The sequence below is a fragment of the Mus musculus genome, chromosome 14, assembly GCF_000001635.26.
Source record: "Mus musculus strain C57BL/6J chromosome 14, GRCm38.p6 C57BL/6J".
Lineage (NCBI taxonomy): Eukaryota > Metazoa > Chordata > Mammalia > Rodentia > Muridae > Mus > Mus musculus.
This window is the reverse complement of record NC_000080.6, coordinates 61,386,734-61,407,660: the sequence shown is the minus strand read 5'-3', so window position 1 is coordinate 61,407,660 and position 20,927 is coordinate 61,386,734. Positions and strand designations below refer to the sequence as shown.

At 38.1% G+C, this 20,927-nt stretch overlaps 1 protein-coding gene across 1 annotated transcript in view; it reads left to right on the top strand.

Moving 5' to 3' along the window:
* Kpna3 (karyopherin (importin) alpha 3) overlaps window positions 1-20,927 on the top strand; it is a 74,762-nt gene that overhangs the window by 32,287 nt on the left and 21,548 nt on the right. Inside the window, exons 2-7 of the mRNA NM_008466.5 lie at window positions 4,619-4,663; window positions 15,816-15,905; window positions 16,084-16,113; window positions 16,210-16,262; window positions 16,402-16,497; window positions 20,152-20,237. Coding sequence (NP_032492.1) covers window positions 4,619-4,663; window positions 15,816-15,905; window positions 16,084-16,113; window positions 16,210-16,262; window positions 16,402-16,497; window positions 20,152-20,237 — 400 coding nt within the window. The remainder of the gene's footprint in view (window positions 1-4,618; window positions 4,664-15,815; window positions 15,906-16,083; window positions 16,114-16,209; window positions 16,263-16,401; window positions 16,498-20,151; window positions 20,238-20,927) is intronic.

Sequence of the window (20,927 nt, the reverse complement as noted above, 5' to 3'; positions counted from 1 at the left end):
ACAGAGCAGTGCCTCAGCAGTTGATGTGATAGCTAACATGGTGTTAAGTAACAGCCAGGCAGATAGTACAAAGGGATGTATTGTGTGTTGGTCAAGGAGTAGCATTTTATCGTGCTGCTCAGAATGGTATAGACTAGTTTATTTTTGTGATTTGTATATTATATGCATTTGTGTAAACATGTATGTGCTTACTGGCATATGAGTAGGGACCAGCGGAGGACTTGGATTTTCTGCTCTATCACTATCTGCTTTATTTCCTTGAAGCAGAGTCTCTTATTGAACCCGAAACTTGTCATTTTAGCTAGGCTGGCTATTGAGTTGCTGGGCCAGCCTGTCTCTACCTCCTCCTAATGCTGGGTCTTCAGGCGTGTGTGGTCATACCCAGGGTGTGTGTGTGTGTAGTAAGATCTAGGGTTTTAATTTCAGGTCCTCATACTTATGCAACCAACACTCTTAACTACTGACCCATCACCCCATCCCCCATTTAATATTTTTAGACTGCAGTTGACAGTGGGTAACTAAAGACTTGGAAAGTAAAACTCCTGGTATGGAAGAGCTACTATATATTGAATATTATTTGTTTTTTTTTTGTTGTTAAGAGTTTTCATATCTATATGCAGAGAGGATATTGACTTGCAATACTCTTGTCTTATTTTTTAGAAAGATGTGGTGTCTTAGTCAGGGTTTGTATTCCTGCACAAACATCATGACCAAGAAGCAAGTTAGGGAGGAAAGGGTTTATTCGGCTTACACTTCCACACTGCTGTTCATCACCAAAGGAAGTCAGGACTGGAACTCAAGCAAGCCAGGAAGCAGGAGCTGATGCAGGGGCTATGAAGGGATGTTACTTACTGGTTTGCTTCCTCTAGCTTGCTCAGCTTGCTTTCTTATAGAACCCAAGACTACCAGCCCAGAGATGGTACCACCCACAAAGGGGCCAACCCTCTTGATCACTAATTGAGAAAATGCCCCACAGCTGGATCTCATGGAGGCATTTCCCCAACTGAAGCTCCTTTCTCTGTGATAACTCCAGCCTGTGTAAAGTGGACACACAAAACCAGCCAGTGAATGTGGATAACTGATGTTGTGGTTCTGCCACCCCCCAACCCCCAACTTCAGAAAACTTCTCCATTTAAATCCTCTGAGCTTTGACAGGAAACAAATTTAAATTACAGTTTTAGTTATAGTATTGTTAACTTACTTTCTCTGTTAGGTGGTAAGATATAGTTTGTTTTTTGGAAGTTCTCCCAGTTCATCTAAATAAATATATGTGTGTTTCCAGTTATTCCTTATTCTTGTGATGTTATAGACTGTAGTTCTCTGTCTTGATTTGCTGTATAAGTAGTTTATGTCCTCCTTTGTCTGTACTTTTGGTGTTTTTTCTTTCAGTATTTTGTCAGTTATGCTGATTTTACTTTCAGAGAGAGAACTTTGTTTCATTGTTCTTTTTCAGTTTTTATCAATTTGTATTTTTTTTTCCTGAAATTGGTTTTTATTTTATGTATGTTTTGTCTGTGTATCTGTCTGTGGCATACAAGCACCAACAGATGCCAGAAGAGGGCATTGGATCCCCTGGAACTGGAGTTAAAGACAGTTGTGATCCCCAATATGGATGCTGGGACTCACATCTGGGTCTTTTGTAAGAGCAACAAGTGCTTTTAAACACTAGGCCATTTCTCCTGCACCTAACAGTTTCTCTTCTTTGTTACTTCCTTCTTGTTTTACTTCCCCCTTCCCTGCCAGAGTCCAGCAGCTCTAGTTTAAAAAAAAAAAAATCAAGTATTTTAACACTCATCTTTGTCTTTAAATCTGAAGGGGTCCTTAATAGTATATAATTGAATCATTTTTAAAGTTCATTCTTCCAGTTTCTGACTTGTTTGGAAAGTAAAGAGTGGCAAACTGAATTTAGTAGTTATATGAGATTGTAGGGGACATTTCATACTCAAATTATAACATCCTGCTACTTGGCTCCTCATAGATGTATGTTCAGATGCATTTAGCCCATTTTGGAAAGCTCCATCCATAGTCTTAGAGTTCCAGCTTTGTTCAAAAGTCCAGTTGAATTTTCTGAGACTCAAGGTAGTCTCTTAACTGTGAGTCCCTGTAAAGTTAAAAAGAAGTTAACTTTCAATCTACAGTGACACAGAATAAATATTCCTATTAAAACAGGGAAGAATGGAGACAGCATGGAAAGACCAAAAGACTGAATCCCAAGGGCAAATACCACTCTCAGCAGTTCCATGTCTGGCATCTGAGATGTGTGGGCCTCCCTGGACTTTGGGTGGCCCCACTCTACAGCTTTGCTCTTTGCAGCACACATGGCCTTATAGCTTCCTTTTATAGACATCCTGTATCCCTGACATTTCCAGCATGCTGGAGTCCTCATTGCAATGTAGGGTTTACCTTAGCTTAATGTAGTGGCCTCACAGATTCTTCTTGCAGTGAATCTGACTCTGCCACATGTTGCCTGACCTCTTCTGAAACACTGGCGTAAGTCTGCATGACCTTGTATTTTACATGCCTGCAAAATTGGAACCATATGGATTTTGCCACCAAGTAGTACTGCTTGTCTGAGGAATAGTCAAAGACCGCTTAGACCAAGACTGCAGTGGACACATGTCTTCATGGCTTAGCTCAGGCAGTATGTTTCTTTAGGCAGCCAGTTTCGAGCAGAGAACTCTTAACAGAGGCTTTCTTGTTTAGGCACTCTGCTTCAAATGAAAGTTTTTCAAACAGATTTTCAGTTTTACAACGTGGAGCCTTTGATGGATGGGATCTTGCCATTAAGGCACCATGGGTGTGAAGGTATCTTCAGAAACCAGAAGAGAAGGATGTATTTCTTGAAACTAGAGTTACAGGTAGTTGTGAGCTGTCCAATATGTGTGCTAGGAATCAAACTCTTATCCTCTTGAAGATTGGCAAACACTTGAACCATGAGCCAACTCTTAAGGACAAAAACCATTTTTACGGTTTCAATTCAATATGCAATTTCTTCTTTATTACCCTAATCTCCTTAACATTTATAGCATCTTTGTCATATCTGTCACTTTTAAGTTTAACATTACTTTCTTCACCAAATAACACTTTCTCCCATTATTTCTGTTCAGAATTCTTGCTGAAGCCAGGTTAAAGGCAATAAACACCATTCATGCAATAGTCTGGAAGTTAGGGTGTCTTGAAATTTCCTTCTCCAAACAAATTAGTTCTCTACTTTTTAATTCAATTCAGCATCTGTAAAGTTTCCAGAACATAGGCAGAATGTAGTCTTTTTTTTTTTTTTTTTCTTGTGCCAGAATGTAACTTGAATAGCCATTTGGCCTAGTTCCTATAGAACCTTAATTCCCCTAAGGAACTTTATGAACACAGTGTTTATTGTTGATATTTCTGCTGGCATTCTAATTTCTAATTTCCTAGGCTCCTAACAGAATAGCTGATTGCTCTGTAGCATCTATTTCTAAATTCTCTTAAATTCCTCCTACAGGACCATTTCCAGCAGTCTGTCTATATCACATGCGTTGTTAGAGTAACCGTGATCAAGTACCTCAAAGAAGTAGCTTAAGAAGGCAGAATTTATTTTGATTCATGGATTGAGGGGATAGAATCCGTCATGGTAGGGAAGGCGTGATAGCAGAAACACGAGAGGTAGCTGCTCATGCATGACAAGCCTGTAATCAGAAAGCAAATTGCATGTTACTTTATGAGTAAAGAAATAGAATTCACTGGTTATAAGCCTCATTTGGCTGACTCCAGCAAAACTATAATTTCCTGGAAGAATGAGGTAGTTTATGGCTGAGGATATGGACATTGTTGATTCTGTGTCCAAATTCTTTGAGAATTTAATGGCACCTTGTTGCTTAGGTCTCAAGGTGATCTGCTTTGTATGGTATTTGCCAGGAGACAAGATAGGAGAGAGTAAGGCTATTTAGATTTCCTACATTTAATACACTAAAGAGAGGATATAACTCTACACCGACACATACCCACCACCACCAAAACCAAAACCAAAACCTGGGTGCAATTTGGATAGAAGATGGATTACTAGTAGCCAAGCTACATCACAATTTACATGAATCAACCAAGAGACATTTGATACAACACTGTCAGCTTTCTAGCTAATCACTGTTTATTGTTTAAAAAGAATTAGGTAGATGCAGTGGTGTGTGCTTGCGATCTTAGCACTTGGGAGGAAGCTGATGTAGGAAGAATTTGATTCAAGACCAGCCTGAACTATGTAGTAAGAGCTTGTCTCAAAAACAGATTAAGTAAAAGAATCAAATTTTTATTTTAAGATTAAGTTGGGGGCTGGAGAGATGGCTCAGGAGTAAGAGCACTGGCTGCTCTTCCAGAGGATCCAAATTCAATTCCTAGCACCCACATGGCAGCTTAGACTCTTTTGTAACTAGTTCTAGGTGATCCAGTTCCCTCTTCTGCCCCCCACGGGCACTGTCTGCAGTTGTACACAGTCATATATTCAGGCAGGCATAACATATAAAATAAAAAAAAAAGAACCTCAAAAACTGTTCAAAAAAGATTATTTTGGTTCTAAAAAGAAGACACCAGTTCACATATCAGCAGTATTAAAATTTTGGTACTAAAGTAATCTTATTTTTCTTTTTAGACGATGCGAAGACACAGAAATGAAGTGACAGTTGAACTCCGGAAGGTAAGGGGACTATGTATTTTTAAAAAAATAAAAAACAACTAAGACTGGCTAGGGATATATTATATATATATATATATAGATAGATAGATAGATAGATAGATAGATATAGCACCTAACTCCTGTAATCTCAGCTTTTGGGAGGTAGAGGCAGGAAGATTGAGATCGGGCCATCTAAAGTCACTAGCTGAAAAATGACAAAGCTATTAACTGAATGTAAATGTTCAGTGAAAGTTTATGAGAATCAGCTTAAAACTTTTATTACTGGTAATAGTAATTTTCTCCACTTTGACACATTATATTAAACTTAAAATCTGTTGGTAGTGGTTGATTGATCAGGTAAGCTAAAAGTAAGGAAAAGTTAAAGTCTTACTTTTAGCAACATGCCTCATTTGGCTGAGCAGATTCAGTATTTCAATTAGTTGTTTGACTTCTTAAAGTAATTCTTTTAAAAAATATCCCATGTTTTGAGGCACTTAGGTAGCTCAACAAGTAAGGGCACTTGCCACAAAGTTTGACAACCTGATTTTTATCCTCATGTTTATAAGGAGAAAACTAACTCCCTCAGCTTGACCTTTGACCTCCACCTGTGCACTACCACATGCACACACACCGTCTATACAAAATATTACAGGTTGAACTGGGTACCATAGCTCAAACCTGTGATCCCAATACTTGGAAGGTTGAGACAGAATTGCCATAAGTTTAAGGCTAGCCTGAGTTTGTGGGCTGTCTCAAAAAACCCTCCAAACAGAATAAAACAATGGTTTAAAAAAAGTCAATGTTCTATTTCTGTGAAGAGACACCATGGCCATGACAACTCTTATAAAGGGCATCATTTAATTGAGGCTGGCTTACAGTTCAGAGGTTCAGACCATTATCATCATGGTGGAGAGCATGGTTCTCTGGAAGCAGACATACACAGGCAGATATGGTGCTGGAGAAGGGAAGAGTTCTATATGCAGATCTGGAGGCAAAAGAAAGAAGAGAGAACCAATGGGCCTGGCTTGGGTATTTGAAACCTCAAAACCCCCACAGTGACACCTTTCCTCTACCAAGGCCATACCTCCTAATCCTTTCAAACAGTTGCCACGCCCTAAGTGTTCCAATATATGAGCCTGTGGAAGACATTCTTACTCAACCACCACAACCTTTCCCTGAACTTTCTTCTTGTTAGGTATGTAAGAAAAATCATAAGATTTTATCAGTTTGGGCAGAGCATTTTACAAAAGTTTAATGCTCATTCCTGATTAAATACTGAACACATTAGGAATGAGAGGCGTTATTACCACATTTTGATGAAGAATAACCACATACTTTGTATTTAATGGTGAAAGACTGAAAGCTTTCCCTAAGATTTGGCAGCAGGTCAGGAGGATTCATTCTTACTGTTGTTAATTATATTGTTGGAAGTTATAGTCAGTGCCAGAAGAATAGGAAGGAAAAGATAACTTTGTTTATGACAAAATTATCTATGGAAAAATCCTAAAGTATTCACTTTAAAGCACTTAGGACTGATAATGTAGATCAGTTGGTAGGTAGAATGCTTACTAACATATAAGAAGAAGCCCTTATTCTATCGCAGCACCACATAAAACAGTCACGATGCTGCATACCAGTAATCCTAGCACTTGTAGACAGGAGAATCAGGAATTCAAAGCCATCCTTAGTTATATAGTGGGTTTAAGGGCCAACCCCGGGAATATATAACCTCAAAAAAAAAAAAAAAGGTTAGAAGATCTAGACATCTAGTCTATAAATGAATTTTATAAGCATGAAGTTCAGTTCATAAAAATAAAAATCATAGTATACTAATAATATGCAGGAGCACAATTAAAAACAATACTATTTATAGTTGCTCTAAAGAAAAGAAGATACCTAAAATGTGGGAGATGGCAAGATGGCTTACTGGGTAAAGGCTTTCTTTCATTGGCAAGCCTTGATGACCCAAGTTTGATTTTTCAGGATGTACAAGGTGGAAAGAATCAACTCCTGTGAGTTTTCCTCTGACCTCCACACATGTATTGGCACATATACAAATAAATACATAATAACATGTATAAGATCTATATACTGTAAGCTATGAAATGCTAAATAGAAGGAAGATTTTATATAAACAGTTAAATATACTATATTCATAAATGGGCAACCCCAGTATAGTAAAAGTGCTAGCCCACATCAATCTGTTGGTTTAATATGTTATCTATCAAATCTTAATCAAGAATTTTTGTAGACATAGAAAAGCTTATCATAAAATGTACTCTAGCCGGGCATGGTGATGCATGCCTTTAATCCCAGCACTCGGGAGGCAGAGGCAGGCGGATTTCTGAGTTCGAGGCCAGCCTGGTCTACAAAGTGAGCTCCAGGACAGCCAGGGCTACACAGAGAAACCCTGTCTCAAAAAACCAAAACAAACAAACAAAAAAGTACTCTAGGATAGCTAACATAGTCTTGGGGAAAAAAACAACAACCAAGAAATTGCTTTTGAGTACATAGTAAATAGTAACCAGTACTTCACTGTTATCAGACAGGTACACGGATCCATGGAACAGATAAAAAACTCAGAAGTAGACCCAAATCCAGAAGCAGACCCCCAACAGATGGCTTGCTTGCTTGCTTATCTATCTATTTAATGTTTCTGTGAATTGAACCTATATAGCACATATTAGGCCTCTACTTCCAAGCTGTAGCTTTAGCCCCCAGCTGATTTTTGGTAACAGTACAATTTGATTTCATTGGAAGAAGCATACCCTTTTATCAAGAGGCATCTAACAATTGAACATACATACATCCATATTTAAGAAGTTGGAGAGATGGCTCAACGGTTTAGAGCACTGGCTGCTCTTCTAGAGAATCTGGAGTTCCAGCCCCACGTAATGGATCACAAACCCAGTCCTTGGGTTTCTGGTGCCGCCTTCTGGCCTCTGTGGGAATCAGGCACATGCAGCATATGCAGACATGTAGGTAAGCAAAACATCTGAACACATAATAATAATAAAGTTTTTTTTTTTATTATTATTATTATATGTAAGTACACTGTAGCTGTCTTCAGACACTCCAGAAGGAGTCAGATCTTGTTACGGATGGTTGTGAGCCACCATGTGGTTGCTGGGATTTGAACTCCGGACCTTCTGAAGAGCAGTCGGGTGCTTTTACCTGCTGAGCCATCTCACCAGCCCCAATAATAAAGTTTTAAAAATAACAAAAAGTGTACCTGAGCCCAAACCACACCATGTGCAAAAATATAGACTCAGGTGATAGGTTTAAATATGAAACACAAAAGTATAAAAGTTGTAGAAAAAAATCATGAAGAAAATGTTGAGTGTCTAGGGTAAGACATAGACTTAAGAGTAAGCCACAGAAACATAATCTATATAATAAGACAAGCTGTGGATGAGTCTCCCTGGCTTCCCCATACACACCTTCTCCTCAGTCCAACATATTTGCTCATTTCCCCCATCTAGTACCAGTCAGCCTGTATCTTTTGATAGGAGAATTGAGGCCATTGATATGTAAAGTTATCATTGAAACATGTATGTTAAATATAGCCTACAAGCCAAACCCAAAGAAAACACAGGGAGAATGTTTAGGGCTGAAGAGAAGAGTGAATATAGCAGTCAGACTGGAAAGATACACAGAGTACTACTGAGAACAGAAACAACATGGAAAATCAACACCACAGTGACAGGTTGGCTGAATGAATAAAGAAAAAAAATTGCATCAGTATTTTATACATCTTAGCCTTAAAGATAGGCATTTCCTTAAATTAAAAGGCTAGACAAAAGTACCAGTTAAATGGGACCAGTTAGCAGACAGGTGTCTGTATCTTAATACCTGACAAAATAGACTGCAGGTGAAAACTGATTAGAAGAAATAAAGGGTACTTCATTCTAAGCAAATAGTTAACCAAGAAGACATTGCTATCCTTACTGTATGTGTAATTTCATTTAGGAAAAAACAAAACAAAACCAAGAACTACTACTGGATTTATAGGCACAGTTTCACATCAGTTCATTAATAGATAATTTTAGTACCCCAATTTTCTCCCCATAGACAGGTCAAATGGACAAAAATAAAAAGAGAAACATCAGAATTAATTGACACCTTGCATTAGATGGATTTAATAGGTATACACAAAATAATCCATGCAGACCACAGTAGTATAATTCTATGCATCAGTCCACATATGATTCTCTAGAGTAAACCACATACTGGAACATGAAACAGGGTTTTTTTTGTTTTTTGTTTTTGTTTTTTTTTTTTTAATTAAAAAAGATTGCTGGGCAGTAGTGGCACGCCTTTAATCCCAGCACTTGGGAGGCAGAGGCAGGGGGATTTCTGAGTTCAAGGCCAGCCTGGTCTACAGAGTGAGTTCCAGGACAACCAGGGCTACACAGAGAAAACCTGTCTCGAAAAACCAAACCAAACCAAACCAAAACAAATCCCCAAAAGATTGAAAATGCTCCCTGCATTCTACCTTACCACAGTGTAATAAAAATTGAAATAAATACAGAGATTAAACAATTTATTATTGAATAATGAATGGGTCAAAGAAGAAATGAAGAAAGAAGAATTTCTTGGAATTAAATGAGAATGCAAACACAACATGAAAAGTCTCGGACACATCGAAAGACAAGAGCAAACCAAATCCAAATTATTCTAAAATTCAGAGCAGAAACTAATACATGTAATAGAAACAAAGAAAACAAAGAGTCAACAAATCTAAAGAGCTGATTCTTTGAAAAGATAACAAGAGTGACAGATTCATGTCTTAATTAACCAAAGGTAATAGAGGATTGCATATTAACAGATGGGAACAAGGAAACAATACAACAGACACCAAAAAAAATTCAGATGTTATAGGGGAATACTTTAAAAACCTACAACATTTCGTTAAGCTGGAAAACCTAAAAGACATGATGAAATCTCTAGATTCAGCATCAAGAGTTAGTAACCTAAAGATGTATAACTAATGAGATTGGAATAATAATAAAAGCCTTCCAGGTTTAAAAAAATAGAAGACAACAAGACCAGATAGTCGAGGACCAGATGGAGTCAGAGTTGGAAAAAGTATCTCTAGCCAATCCGTAAACTATTCAAGAATAGAAACTATGGTGGTTTGAATATGCTTGGCCCAGTAAGTGGCACTATTAGAAGGTGGGGTCTTGTTGGAGTAGATGTGTCAATGTGCATGTGGGCTTTAAGACCCTCATTCTAGCTATCTGGAAGCCAGTAATCTCCTAGCAGCCTTAAGATGAAGATGGAGAACTCTCAGATCCTCCTGCACCATGCCTGCCTAGATGCCACCATATTCCAACCTCTGAACCTGTAAGCCAGCCCCAATTAAATGTTGTCCTTATAAGAGTTGCCTTGGTCCCGGTGTCTATTCATAGCAGTAAAACTCTTAACTAACACAGAAACAGAGATAGAAACTCCCAAACTCCTTCTCACAAGCCAGTATCACTCTAATACCCAAACCAGGCATAATAAGAAATCAACAAAGACTCAAAAATACTGAACTAAACTTTCTGTTTCCATTCTCTGGGAACTCCCCATATATTCATATCCAGCTCTTCCTTACCCCATTCCTTGTGTCAACCCCCAATACCAGAGCCATTCTCTATCTGGGAATCAGCTGACCATACTGGCCTAGAATCAGGTAGGCAGTCTTTATTCTCCCTCCTATCCTCCCTTTCCAACTCCCCAGTCTCACCCTTTAGCAGACCACTTACAGAGTCCTGTACTTCCCCTCTGCCTCCATTCCTTGGGAGCTCTGTAGAACTTAGCAGCAGTTTTCAAACCTTCCTGGCCACCCATCCCCTGTGTCAGCCACCAAGATCTGAAGGCACTCTCTACTATGCTCATCTGAATATCAGTCAGGTGATTTTCATTCTCCTTCCTGTCCTCCATTGAAAACTTTTCAGTCTCAACCCCAGCCCAGGAGTAGATGTCCTTCAAGGGCTAGTCATCTCTTTCTGACTCCACTCCTGGGGACCTTCACCAAACCTCGTGGCTGATCCAGCTTTCTTCCTCCCTGTTGACCCTTTCAACTCTCTTCTCCCTTCTGTCTTGTCTTCATTTCTTCGGTTCAACCCCTGATACCTAGCAGCACATTCTATCCAGGATCCCAGTGACCACACCTGGTAGGGACTTCTATGTTCCTTACCAGACAACCCATAGTCACCACACGGTCCTCAGATTTAGAGAGAGAACTAGTAATGCTGCCGCACTCACCCAATAAAGACCAGACCAATGATAAATACCTAGACTCACAAGCATCCAGAACTAAGATGCCTAGACAACAGTGCAGAAACTCAAACATTAATAGTCAAGATAATATGCCTCCATTAGAACCCAGCAACCCTCTTACAGTAGGCCCTGAGAAATGCAGTCATAGCTGAAGCACAAAACAAGGGCTTTAGAATAGCATTTACGCCGGGCAGTGGTGGTGCACGCCTTTAATCCCAGCACTAGGGAGGCAGAGCAGGCGGATTTCTGAGTTCTGAGCCCAGCCTGGTCTACAAAGTGAGTTCCAGGACAGCCAGGGCTATACAGAGAAACCCTGTCTCGAAAAACAAACAAACAAACAAACAAACAAACAGAATAGCATTTACAGACATGTTCAAGGACTTTAAAGTTGATAGTAGTAAATTCTTCAATGAAGTCTGAAAATACAAAAAGTGGAATAAATTAATGAAAATAATTGAAAACATGAAAGTAGAAACAATAAAGAAAACCAAAACTGCAAATCAAAGTTTAGGAAATCAAAAAAACCTCAGAGGTAAGTCATACTAACAGATTATAAGAAGTGGAAGAGATGATCTCAGGCTTTGAAGATAGAAGAATTGGATAATTTAGTTGAAGAAAATGTTAAATCTCAAAACATCCAGGAAATCTGAGGCATTATAAACAGACTAAATCTACAAATAATAGGAAGAGAGGAAGAAGAAACAAGCCTAGGTTAATAAAAGTAAAATATTTTCAACAAAAACATGCAGAGAATTTTCCTAATACAAAAGGTCTCTCTTTTCCTGTGTTGTATTCTGATTTTTTAAATTTTAAATTATTATTATTAGATGCCTATTTCCTTCCTAGAAATTATTAGAGATCTGCTTGCCTCATTCTCCAGAGTGCCCAGTTACAACCTCTTAGCTACATATATAAGAAGATTACATGATTCCTTGGGAAAATGCTTATTCAGGGGTTGGGGAGGTGGGTGTACAGAGAGAAGCCTACAGAATTAACTTGAGTGCTATAAGGCCATTTTCTTTAATGTCAATGAAATTAAGTTAGAAATTAATGAGTAAGCTAGATTTGATGGTATATTCCTATAATCCTACTCTTTAAGGAGCAGGAAGAGCTCTACAAGTTTAAGCCTAGCCTGTTCCACTCAGTGAATTCTAGGCTAACTAGGGCAACATAGTGAGGTTGTCCAAAAAGCATTATCAACAATAAAAACACAGAAAACAAAAACAACAACAACAAAAAAACCAAACCAGTGAATAAGAAAGTAAAGCTTGATAATTGTGAAAGTCTTTTAAACTAAATCATTTGAGCATCAACAAGATCTTATCTCAGTCAGAACCTATAGAATGTTGTTAGTGGTGCTATATTTTAAACAGTTAAGGCAAGTTGAATTAACAAATATTAGGAATCCTAAAATTTTAATTCTCAAATTCTAAATTCTGTTAATTAAGAAAGACTTAAGAAAATGAGTATCAAGTGAAACTAAGTACTTCAAAACAGTAGTCATTGTATTCATTGTCTGACCTGAGAGTGGTTGCTTGTTAATGGTTCACTATATCTGGGGTTAGTAATTAATGATCTAGGGTCGTCTCTATAAGTGTCTGGATGTTGGCTGAGACCTTGCTTGTTCTCCACGTCCCGTAGCCCAGTCTTCTGTTGTTCAGTGTTTCCCTGGTAGTTTGAGAAAGAGCAGTAAGAGAGGACGGTCTCCACCATCTGAGTACTTTCAAGCTCTCTAGTCTAATGCTCCTCTGCCAAGGCAGGCAGGTCACACCGCTCCACCTCTGCTCAGCACAGACTGTACTGCTGCAAGTGTGGAAACAGGGAGGGAGATCTTGTTTAACCACCTACACGTAGTGAGATAGATGGCAGGGTAGGTGTGGAGTACCCATGCTGAGTTCTAAAAACAAATTAATCAGGAGCGAAAAACTATTGTAATTTCTTTTTCCTTTTTTTGCAAGATAAAAGTAGTATTGTAGGTGAGTACTAGCAGCCATTCAAAGAAGCAAATAATTCCAGTTTGTTAAATGATTTCAGATGTAAGAAAAGAAGACACACTTCCCAGTTCCTTATGAAACAAGAAAAAAAAAACACCATCAGAGCATCAAATGATGCTTGTCATCCAGTTCCACTTGGGGAAAGAGAAGAACATTTTAAATAAAATCTTAATAAACTGAGTCCAATAATACATAATTTAGAAAAATTTTGGAATGTTTGTCCTTGAATTAAAAGGGTAGTTTAATGTTGAAAAATGGGTTATTTCATCCCCATTTGCAGAGGAAAGTGGGAAGTTGATAAAAGAGGAACATAATTTGGTAAAACTAAATATTCTCTCATGAATGAAAGGAAACCTAACAAGTTAGATATAGAAAGGTTCTTTCTGCTCTGTATGGTGGCATGTGCTTTTATCCTGGCACTCTGAAGGCAGAGGCAGCCACATCTCCTTGAGTTTGGGGCCAGTCTGGTATGCATAGCAAGTTAAACAGACCTATTGGGGGGTCTACTTACTCTACCTAGTGAGACACTGTCTCTCAAAATAAAATATCAGAAATGATCTTCCAAACTAGACAAGAGCATACTTAGCTGTATAACACATGGCTGTAGATAATGTCCAAGTACTGACCTAAGAGTGGGGAATGTATGTCTATACCTGGAAGAGCAGGAGTAATGGATAAGATTCCTGAAAGGCTTTGGAAGCGTAACTTTTCAGGTGCTAAGAAGCTGGACTAAACCAGCATGAAAATAGAAGGGATCAAGGTTAAAATAGTTTGGGGAAGAGGTATTATCTTAAGGTTTCTAACCACATGACTGAAACAGCCTGAGAGAAAGAGTTTATTTCATCTTCTAGCTTGCGTAGTCAATTATCTAGGGAAGTCATTAGGAACTGAAATGGAGGCCATAGAAGAGTGTTGCTTACTTACTGGTGTGTACCTTGTGGCTTGCTATCCTGCTTCCTTACAGTACCTGAGACCACCAACCCATGGGTAACATTTCTAGTGTTACCTAGACCCTCTGAAATTAACCATTAATCAAGACAGTGCCCCATAGTCTTGTCTCTAGACAAATCTCACGGAGGTATTTTCTTAACTGAGAGTTCCTGTAGTTTGTATCAAGTTGACAAAAAACTAGCTGGGGTTATAGTTGTACTGAAAGTTGATTTGTTTAAAGTTTTAAATGGAATAAGTTGTTAGCTTTTTGGAAACAATCTCAGATTTGTAGTTTGAAAGTTAAAGTTCAAAGAATAATACAAAACCACTGTGTATATCCTTGTGGCACCTAGTTTCTTTGGATTGTTAGCATTTTCGATATTTGCTTTATTTTCTTTTTAATTTATATGTTAACTCACAGTCATTTTCCTTTATGCCAGCTCTAGTAGGGTTTCCTATTGCCTTTAGTATATCAACTCATATTTCATAAAAAAGAGACTTATGTAATAGCACACTTACAAGATTAATGAGGATTATGTCTAATCAGTAGAGTCAACTTGTAATTTGCAAAGTCTAAGTCAAAAAGAGCCCATCCAAGATAGGTCCTGCATTTTTTTATGGTACTCTTTTTCAGTCTTTCTCATCATTAGTGACTGTATCTTTGAAGCATACAGGCTTTTTTTTTTTTTTTTTTTTTTTAAACCCTCGAAATGATAGATTAGGGTTAGTCTGATTTTTAGTAAGCAGTGCCAAAGGGATAGGGAGCACACAGTTAATTTGTCCTTTATTAATGGTAGTATATTTTGTCAGTTGGCCAGGAATGCCATCTGAAGGCTACATGTATGGCTTAGTGGTAGAGTGTTTGCCTAGCATTTGCAAAGCCCCAGGTTCAGTCCCTGGTAACCATCTCATAACAAAACAAAAATCAGACAGTGCCATCTACCATTTTTTTGTCACTGTATGTTAGCATGTGAGCATGTATTCTGTGTGAGGCCACTTGGGATTTATAAATATCAGTGGTGTTGCCATCTATGAAATATTGTAGTTTAATATATAACTAGGGTTGGTGATTTGTGTAGTTACTAAGAAAGAATGATGTTATAAAAGTGGGAATGTGCTAATGACTATATAAATGTCATTGTGTTTAAATGTGCTGGCTTATACACAGAATAAAAGTTGATGGTATGCACATGTGTGTGCAGTTTTCATTTTTTTAAATCCTAATTTTGCCATGAATATTGAGGCCTCTTTTAATAACTGCTATAATCAAATACATTCACAAATATTGGGCCACAAAATTACATTCAAATTTTAAGTTGAAAGGTTACTTGCTTTTAAATAATAATTTAAATAGCATAGTTAGCATTCTGAACAATTTGAGTGTCATAAAATGGAAGATGGGATGAATTCTTGTTTGTGAAATTCATGTACCAAGAGTTTAATCTGGGCTGGCAAGATGGTCAGGTAGTAAGCATACTTGCAGCTACTGGAGCACAAGTCTGACTATCTGGATCTCGTAATTGGAGAAGAGAGCCAAATTCCCAAAGTTTTTCTCTGACCTCTTCCATCTATGCAGTGTGCCTCATGCCCCTAATAGTAAAGATGCTGATGATAGTAGTAGTAGAAGAAGATAAATAAAAGTTTAGTCTGAAATGGTGCTAATTTAAGTGACATTTAATATATTTTTACTCCTCATACCCTCAACTTGGAGTGAGGCATTGCTATGTGTCCTTAAGCTGTTCTTATTGTCTTCTTAATAACTTCAGGCAGCTATTAGCAGTAGGTAGGTAGAAACTGCTTTACTGTACCCCAGGTAAACCCTTATAGTGTTGGTCAGGACAGGTGGTACTTAGTGAACTGGGGGTGGGATGACACAAAAGCAGTGGGGCTAAACCAGGCCATTGTTCATTTTGGCACCAAAGGCAGCTTCATTTTAACAACAGCCTTCATGAGTTCTTAAGCTTTCATTGATTGTCTTTCAGAACAAAAGAGACGAACACTTACTGAAAAAGAGAAATGTTCCCCAAGAAGAAAGCTTAGAAGATTCAGATGTTGATGCTGATTTTAAAGCAGTAAGTTGCCTGTGTGTTTATAATGTACCTCTAAATATTTTTGTTATAAAAAGGGGAGCATTAGTTTAAATTTAAGAAAAAAAAGATAATAGTGATAACAAGGCATGTTAAATCATTACCTGATAGACTAATAGTTTTGTTAATATTCTCTGCTGAACTATCTTTCTTTCTTTTTAAGCAAAATGTAACACTAGAAGCTATATTACAGGTATGTTATTAATTTAATACTGTCATTCTGAAATGTTTTGAAATAGTTTCTTTTTTTCTTCTTTTAAATGTCTGAAATATACACTTGTTGTTGCAGAATGCCACAAGTGATAATCCTGTAGTCCAGTTGAGTGCTGTGCAGGCAGCAAGGTAAGAGAAAGCTGCACCTCCCTGGGATGGCACAGCTTGCTGCGCGGAAGTGGGTAGTGTGCTTTGTTTACGGTCATAGTCTGGGAGACATAGCGATTAATTTCTTTTCTTTTCTTTTCTTTTCTTTTTTTTTTAATAGGAAACTATTATCCAGTGACAGAAATCCACCAATTGATGACCTAATAAAATCTGGGATTTTACCAATTCTAGTCAAATGTCTAGAAAGAGATGATAAGTAAGTTTGAATTTGCCTACTCACTTTCTTCAGTTAACTTAAAATTTAAAATTGATATTTTTACCAAAGGGTTTGATGATGTTTTGCATTTAGTAAGTTTGGATTTGTTTTATTTTTGAGGTGCTGTAGGCCAAACTCGTCCCTTGAGCATTCAAAGCAGGTTCACTGCACTGAGCTATATATCTTTAGCCCTCTGTTTTTTAAATTGTCTTATATTTCAATGCAGTTTTCTTCCCTTGTGATGGTATTTAAACATCACAAATAGTATTTGAGTCACCATTTGCCTATGAGTCTATATATAGATTAGCCTCATGGCTAGTCAGCATGAATGGTTTCCAGAACCATGTGGCTTGTCCTTACCCTGGGAATAGTCCAGCTGATCTCTGACCCTTTGGCTAGTCTTGAATAGCACTCTAGCCGTGGTTAGTTATCCCATATCAGGTGAGGGCACTCTGCTTATCCAGAAGAGAAGGGAAGTGTGGTCCTTGGCATCTTGGAGACCTGCTGTCCCGATCCCGTTTATGTACAGACATCTCTCAGGGCTGACCATTAAACTCCCTCAGTTTGAATTAACTTGGTTTGGAATCCAAAACTTTTTAAAATGAATCCTATTTTTACATCTAAAACATATAGACTGAAATGAAATATTTTGTTGAATGTCCAAGGAATTTTTAGTAGAGTAAATAAAAATAGTGGTCCATAAGGGGTTGCCAGTGAGGGCTGTGTATTTAAGAATACTTCCCTGGTAGCTGCAATCCTCCCTCTGTCTCTAGGCCTTAACTATGTCTGTTAGTGCATTCAAGATAACCTCAGCTTTATGGGATGAAAGCAGAGACACTTCCTTTAGGTTAGTTGGACCAAGAGTGAGCCCAATCTTGAGCTCTCTATTAGTCTCTCTCTGTCTTCCATCTGTACACCGTGGTCTGGCTTATCTGTAGTCTGCCTGTTGTGTGTGTCTGATTTGTCCCTGCTGCCTGTCTGGTCTACATGTGTCTGAATGTCTGGATCTGTCCATGTCCTTGAGTCTGTCCCTAACAAAGGGCTTTGCTCTGTATTGATTGAATAGCACAGAATACAGGCATTGGGAAGGGGATGAGGAATTGTCTACAGAAATCTTCCTGCAAAAGAAGAAGTCCCTTTACTTCACCCACCTGAGACAGAGAGAGGAGAGAGAGAATGGAAAGGGTATGGAAGAGTATATAATCCAAAATTAAAGCTATGCTTTAGTTTTTTAGTTTAGGTTGTAAAAGCTGATTGCATGGAAAACCAAAGACATGATAAGGTTGGTTATGTTGTTTTCTTAAAGGTAAGTTAAATTTAAATAGGTTGAGTACATAGTTAGTAGGCTAAATACATAGTCTTAAGTGATTTTAGGATATATTAACTTTGCTGTGAGGACTGGAAAATCTTAGTGTCTTTGGCATCAAGAGATATTTTCATTAAAATGTATTTAATATTTTAAAACCTGCTATATAGTTTCCATATCAGGGAAAAGATAAATTTTATTCCAGCTATTTAAAAGATTAATTCCATCTTATATCTACCACTAGGACTCTTTTGTTTTTTGTTTCCAGTTCTGTTCCTCCCACTCCTGTCTGTTTGTTCCCATCTTTGACATAGATTTATTTGTGTAGATTTGTCTGCAAAACAAAAAATAGGTCAAAATATAAACAACTTAATAATTTTAAAACCATCACCCAAGGTGTGGTATGAATAGAAAATTGCCAGTACTTTAGGTAACAGCTTCGTGATTTCTCTTGGAAAGCTATGTTAACTGTGTAACAGATCACGTTAGACTTAGAGCTGTATAGACCCTGGTCTAATCTAGACTTGGTATTGACCAGAACACAACTGTTGTTTGAGCCTCAGACATTCATCTGTAAAAATTAGGTGGTTGTGAGGAAATGTACATTGTTTGTACAAAATATTCTGTGTTTATTTGCTTCTTCAGCTGTTTTTATATCTTACTTGTTCTTTTTTCACATGACTTTTGAAAGACTTACCTTGGTCCTGCAATTTTATTTTTCGTATCTTCCCATTTTCCTGTCCATGGCCCCCATTTCCAGTATTCTGTAAACACTCCTTAACTGCTTATTTACACTTCCGACTTCCAGTTTGTGGTGGTACATATCATCTGTCACTTCCTATCTCACCATCCTTTTAATGTCCCTAGCCACCAGTCTGCCTTTCATATCTTCCATTCCCTGCCTTCTGTCAGAATTGATGGTGACAGCTCTTGTCTATTCCATTTTCTGTTTACTCTTTCTGATGTGGAATGTGCACTTCCCATCTACACTGCTGCTATAGCTGATCATTTGTTTCCCTTACTTTCTTCAATGTTTATATAGACAGATTTTTCTTATTCCCTGGTTTTCAGCTCACTTTAGTTTTTTTGCTGGCTGTCTGCCTCCCTCCTCCATTGCTCTTTCTGTTATTATATTCTTCCATCTCTCTGTGTTATTTCTCTTTAATAGGTCTCTCCTATACCAGTCTGTAACAACCCTTTTATCCATTTTACATGCCACTGACTCTTGACTGCAAACCCTACCTTCCCACCCCACTACTGGGTCCTCATACAGGATGGGCAGGTAGTCCACACTGGACTCTATCTCCTGCCATTGCTTTTGCTTTTGCGATGTGGGCCTACTCATTGACCTGGGTGGACCACTCTGAATTTGCTCTGTTGTTCAGGCCATCCTTTGCTTTCTTTGTATCAAAGAATTTTACCCCCTTTTTTTTCCATTATTTTTCCTTTTTTCTGTTTGTCTATTTTTCTCTTTTGTTCTACCCCACCTCCCACCCCCTCTTTTCTGGAGACAGGGTTCTTACTGTATATCCCTGGCTGACCTAGAATTCACTATTGTAGACTAAGCTAGCCTCCACCTCATAAAGATCCACCTGCCAAATGCTGGGGTTAAAAGTATGTTATTACACCTGGCTTTACTCCCCTTCTCAATAGAATAAATTCTAAGGTCTGCAGCTTAGAGTTTGAGATAGACTGTGCATCTGCCCTCCAGCACTTACGTGCACAGTTTCATTCTGTCCACCCTTAACTTTCTTATTCTGTGTCTTACTGTACATACATCATTCCACCTCTGATAGATTTAATGTAGATTGCCAGGGCCTGCCTTTTAAAATCCAATTTAGGAAAGCAAATTAAATTTGCTTTTTACTTTTTTGTGTTAGATCTTCCATGACTGACTCAAATTATAATGCTTTATCTGAGGAATTATGCAGGCCTGTAATATATAGCCCAGATGGTGTAGTGAACTCTGGTGGGTCCCAGTTTTAAGACTAGTCTGGAGTCTGTAGCTGGGATTAAAGTGAGATTGTAAGGGCTTTGGCGATACAGTTATAGTGGGTTACGGTGGAAGTGGAAGGAATATTCAGAACATAAGCCATCATTTGTTCAGTAGAGGTCTATGGGCAATGACAAGTCCAGAGGTGTGTTTGTCTTATTGCTGCACCTCTCAGTGGATGTAAAGAAGGCAGTTGTAGTGACTGGCTTTGAGGAGCAGTCAGATGGGGTAGATGCGTGCAGCTGGTGGTGGGTATAGATAGCAAAGTGAAATCCAAGGACCAAGAAAGGAAGTACAGTGGTGGTTTCATGTCTGAAAAGATTTTCTTTTTTCTTCTTTTTTCTTTCTTTAACAGTCCTTCATTACAGTTTGAAGCTGCTTGGGCACTAACTAATATAGCATCGGGAACTTCTGCACAGACTCAAGCTGTTGTACAGTCTAGTAAGTCAAGTCTTTTTCTTAAAAATGATTGAAATAGCTTTTATACCAAAAACTGAATTTTACCTTAGAATATTTTGAAGTGAGTATAAATTTTTGTGTTACTTTAATGATTTTTTAAAATCTTTTCCATATTATTAAACTGTTACAAAATAATTGTAATTTTGGAACAAAAAAGAGAATAGACTTTTTATGTTTCTGGGTAGAGACTATATCCTAGTAATAGGACTTGAAATACCTTGTTTTTAACACTTTTTAAGTATGCTGAGTAGGCTAGGCCTTTCATGTTACAACATATAGTTGTTTTGCAGTAGGGCTTGGTGGTGGGGGTGGGGTGGGGTGGGGGAAGGTCTTGCTGTGTAACCAGATCTGGTCTTAGAGCTAGCTTTCTGTGTAGTTGCAACCTGACCATAAACTCAGGGTATTCCTGCTTCAGCATCCTGAGTGCTGGCCATACAGGTGTGATTTACACCTGCCTCAGTCCTTACTTTTAAGCCTTGGCTGATCTGAAACTTGTTATATAAACCAGTCTGGCCTTAAACGCACAGAGATCAGCCTGCCTCTGCCTTCTAAGTGCTGGGATTAAAGGTGTGTGCCCCGCATCTTGCTTATTTCAAGTAAGTTATTATAATTTTGTGGCTGAAGTTATTACAGCTCTTAAAAACTTTTCCAACTTGGTGTTGTAGTAATGAA